The 4,412-nt window shown below is 37.4% G+C and overlaps 1 protein-coding gene across 1 annotated transcript; it reads right to left on the bottom strand.

Moving 5' to 3' along the window:
* Nucleotides 1-1,115: 1,115 nt before the first annotated feature.
* On the bottom strand, nucleotides 1,116-3,127 carry LOC108781838 (uncharacterized protein YJR142W). Its single transcript, XM_018549936.1, has 5 exons — nucleotides 3,052-3,127; nucleotides 2,292-2,389; nucleotides 2,018-2,222; nucleotides 1,336-1,815; nucleotides 1,116-1,240 (listed from the first exon to the last, which is right to left on the bottom strand). Exons 1-5 carry the CDS (start codon nucleotides 3,125-3,127, stop codon nucleotides 1,116-1,118), a joined length of 984 nt encoding a protein of 327 aa, XP_018405438.1.
* Nucleotides 3,128-4,412: the final 1,285 nt, after the last annotated feature.

The following is a 4,412-nucleotide window of genomic DNA, read 5'->3' as shown; positions in this document are numbered from 1 at the left end:
TTTCATATGTGGAAGTACTTAACATGTAATTAAATTTATAAAACATTAGCATATACGATAAATAATATAAATGCTTTTAATCCTTCTTTAAAAAAATTAAAGTAAAGAAAGATGCTAAATCGATCGAGACAATACAATTCAATTCAATTGAACACAAAGTCAGCACATGATCAGACTCTGTAAATTTTTTTATCTATTAAAAAAGTACACGGTATATTCATTCTTATAATACTGTAAATACAATCTTAGTGTTATGCTGACTTTTGCATCAATAATTCCAAGCTGTGTGTTGCAAGTTTTAATGTGTATCTAAAGGTATTAAATTATAATTATTAAAAGAAACTTTTTACTTTTCAGTTCTTAAACGCAATCTTATCGATAAACTTATTATCTGGAATGCTGCGTCCATAATACTTTTGCTTCGACTTTCATAAGTCAATTTCATTTAATCGACACTTGCTTTTGTTACAATGCATCTGTTCAGTTGACAAGCACGATATTAATGTGATTGATATATGATTTCATTGTGCTAAATAATGGCAGGTTAAGCTGAAAAAAGTCTCAAACATAGCATAATAATTTGTAAAACTTGTTATAGAAGAAAATGAAAGAATCGTACAGATGGAAGAAATTATTTTTAAAATTTTGACGAGTCACGTACAAATGTTATTGGTTAATACTTTACTTCGTCATACAAAAGAATTGTATATAAAAACTTGGAATTTTTTCTTTTATGAATCACACAAACTTGTATAGATAAGAGAAAAACGTGTTATAAAAGTCTCATAAACGTGTTATTACTGATGCAGTTAATAAAGCGTATTGAGTTTCTTTTTTCTTTCGTTGTTAATTCAAGATACGCAATTAAAATGAATGCAGAAAGATATGACCAACTCAATAAAAGTGTGTTTTGTATCTATAAATTCATATAGTTCTCTTTATAAATTATGAACTTTATAAATTATAAAAAGTTCTTTACGTCTTACATGTGTACAACTGTATGTAATATGGGATTTTTTTTCAATACTTGTCCAATGAAGAAACAGAAAGGAACCTCATTCATTTCATTCAATTCATAGCCATTAGCACAGTACAAATTAAGAGCCTAGCAAAACTTAAACTTTTTCTAAAGCATCAATCGCTTCGCCATTAGCCATTCTATTACTAGCTTTGTGTCGATGATTGTACATAGTCTGCAGAGGTACATGAAGTAACTCCACAATCTGAATAAAGTTAGGCTCTGCAACAAAAATGAACAAATTAGTATTATACGACACTTTTGGTAAATTGTATTCAACAACTTTTGAACGAATTATATGATCAGCTATATCTTACCATTCTCTGCTGTAATGTATCCATGTCTAATTAAGAAGTCAAGGGCAACTGGTACAGAAGTGGTTTTGAAATGTGGAGAAAGTATCCTCTCTAAGCATTCACTAACGGGGAGTAATTCGAAGGTCTCTACTTCTCCATCACTATTATTCGGTACAAAGTCGGGCGGCAGTTCAAGATCATATACAAATTCCGTGTTCGGAAACAGACCTCTCTCGCTTTCAAAGAAGAATGATACGCAGCCGGCGCTCTTAAGCTTAGCAATGAGATGATTCGGAATGCCAGCTTCTTCCCCAGCTTCTTTTATCGCGGTTTCATTTATACCGTAACCAACACTCAATCCACCGCTCACCATACTATCCCAATACGCTGGCCATGTCTGTTTATCCGGACTACGCTTTTGTAACCATATTGACAAGCCCTTGATAGGATCCATTACATAGCCATTTATATCCACTCCATATTTCCGAATTCCAAATAAACCTATAATTTTAAAAAGCATATGTAACATATACTGTGATTGATTATGATATTTATTTATCTCATATTCTTTTAAAACAATGGCACATAAAAAAACTTGAGCAGTAAGAAAATCAACATGCTGAATTTGTTACTCTACTTAAGTTATCGTCTTATAATTTATTGCTTAAACTTTTTTTTATGTCTTTTATGGCTTTATACGTACATGTAGCTGAGCGATCCATCTTAAACAATGGTAGTGTATTAAATTGTGCACGCACTTCATAACATTCCTCTCTCCAGCCTCGTAACGTTACAAATTTTCCACCGTCCATCCACTCCCTTAATACTTCATCGACACGTGCACTTCTTTCAGCATAATCCCGAAAGGCTGGATTTAATTGCACATATTCAGGATGTACTTGAAATACCTTGAAAATTAATGTTACTATACATATGTCTACATGTATATTAATAAAAAGAAGTTAAAACAAACTCACTCGAGGATGATTTAATATTTCCTTCATCACATCTGGACGAACAAGTCCAATTTGCTGTCCATCTACGACAAAAGCTCTGCATTCTCCTGCATGTAAACCTAAGAAATTGATGTATTTTTTCGTAATTTATAGAAATACAATTTTTGTCCTAAATGTATCATAATTTTGTTCTATATGTAATAAAAGAATAAATATTTTTCATTAAAAAAAATTGATTGTCGTTGAAAGTTTTGTTAGAAAAGAGAATAGGATATCGGGATAACAAATATTTATACAAATTTCCAAATGTAAACTTAGCCAAGTTGCATTTTTCTTAGCTCAGAAGTAAGTTATAGTCGAAGTTTTCGCGATGCATGGCGATCTCCCTAACGAGCGTACTCGGAATAAGCATTTTAGGTCGATTAGGTGTATCTGTCGTTACAAAAAAAAAGTTTAAAACGATTTTGGAGCAGTTATTCCGTGGGATAGGCCGTCCGTCATCGACGACGCAAAATGCGACGGGAACGCGACGGAGGCGCGCGCGGCCCGTCGATAATCGCGCCCATGATTCGCGTCGGGGGATCCTCATTTTTTTTTTCCTTCTCCACCCTATTATTTTCCTTCGAAACGCGAATGGCAAATACACACACGAGCGCGAGATCGATATTCTCGGCGATCCGTGCGAATGACTGTCGCCGTTCGCTCCGTCGTCGATGACGCCGCCGGGAGACGCGTCGCCGGGGACAATTTGTAGCGGCGCGAGCCGTCGCGTAACGCTTACCTGACAGGTAGAAGCAATTGAACTTGTTAGCGAGTTTCATTAAACGTGACATCGGCTTCTTATCGTTATCCGCCATGATGTTACGTCGTTGTCATCCGGCCAGCTGCGACGAAAACCCTGGCATCGAGCACATAACGCGTGTCAGACAGGCGCCCCAGGAGACGATACTTTCCACAGAGACTGTTGTGGACTGTTGCGCCCCACGGGAGGCGCGTGCCGCGATTGGCCGGTCTGTCGGCGGCGCGAGCTGCGCCGGCCAATCAACGGCCGCCACTCTGCGCTACTCGGATGCCGCTACGCCGCCGCTCGTTCAATCGGCATACCGCCGAGGACGACCGAAGCGTAACGACGAAATGGAGGGAACGCGAGAATTTCGATTATGGAATCAAGCGGAATCGATCTCCCCTTCTCCTCTCGTCGCAAGACTAAACTAAACGTAATCGCTTTATTATTTACTTCAATTTCTCGTCTTGACCTGACCAGTGTTGCCAGTATGGGCGATTTATCGCAAATTGGGCTACTTCAAAGCGCGATTTGCGACTGAAATTTGCGATTTGCGACTTTTTGGGCTACGGATACTAATATAGTAACAGGCGAATTGGGCTACCACGAGCGCTATGAAAATTAGGCGACATTATTTTTTTAAATACTGGCAACACTGTTGACCTCTTATATCTTCTCCTTATCGTTCTTTTATTTTCTCGAAAATGAGGGTAGATACGAATTTATCACGCAGTAATATGGCGCTCGAGGCTCGAGCGCGCATACGGGTGTGTCTCGGAAACGCCACGGTCTTTTTTTGCGAAAGTCTCGGTGAGTCTTGAACAGTCGCTTGATATCGTCAAGTTCTTAGCGAAATGATTAAAGATGATATATGGTCAATACTTTTATATCGCTGGCCTTTTTTTTGCGCAATGCGCGTGTAGCTGTTGAATTTGAGAGCGTCAAGGCTACTGCATATACAGTCGAATACAAAAGTATAATATGAAGCACAACTTTACGAATTTACGCCATTGCGAGGTTTGCGTTTTTTCATCTTTCTCTCGGAAATATTCTACACGATTTTGTCGCAAACAGAATAAGTCACGTCAAAAGATGTTAAAATGATTGAAAAGTGACTCTCAGTTTCAATGATTTTGGAGCCATTTTGATGTCATTTTGATGTCGCGATGACTTGCACGCGTTCTGATGCTTAGGATGCGTTTATAAAATGCAATGTCGTAATTGCGTACATTCTTGCAAGGAAAACTAGAAAGTCAAAATAATATCAAATTAACGTTATATTAACCGATTATTAATAGACTTTATGTGTCATTTCTTTTGTCATGATTCTCTCTCAATCAATATGATATTATTTTGAC

This window comes from Cyphomyrmex costatus, unplaced genomic scaffold, assembly GCF_001594065.2.
Source record: "Cyphomyrmex costatus isolate MS0001 unplaced genomic scaffold, Ccosl1.0 scaffold91, whole genome shotgun sequence".
NCBI classification, from domain to species: Eukaryota; Metazoa; Arthropoda; class Insecta; order Hymenoptera; family Formicidae; genus Cyphomyrmex; species Cyphomyrmex costatus.
The sequence above is the reverse complement of the archived record's forward strand: the minus strand, read 5'-3'. Positions and strand labels throughout refer to the sequence as shown.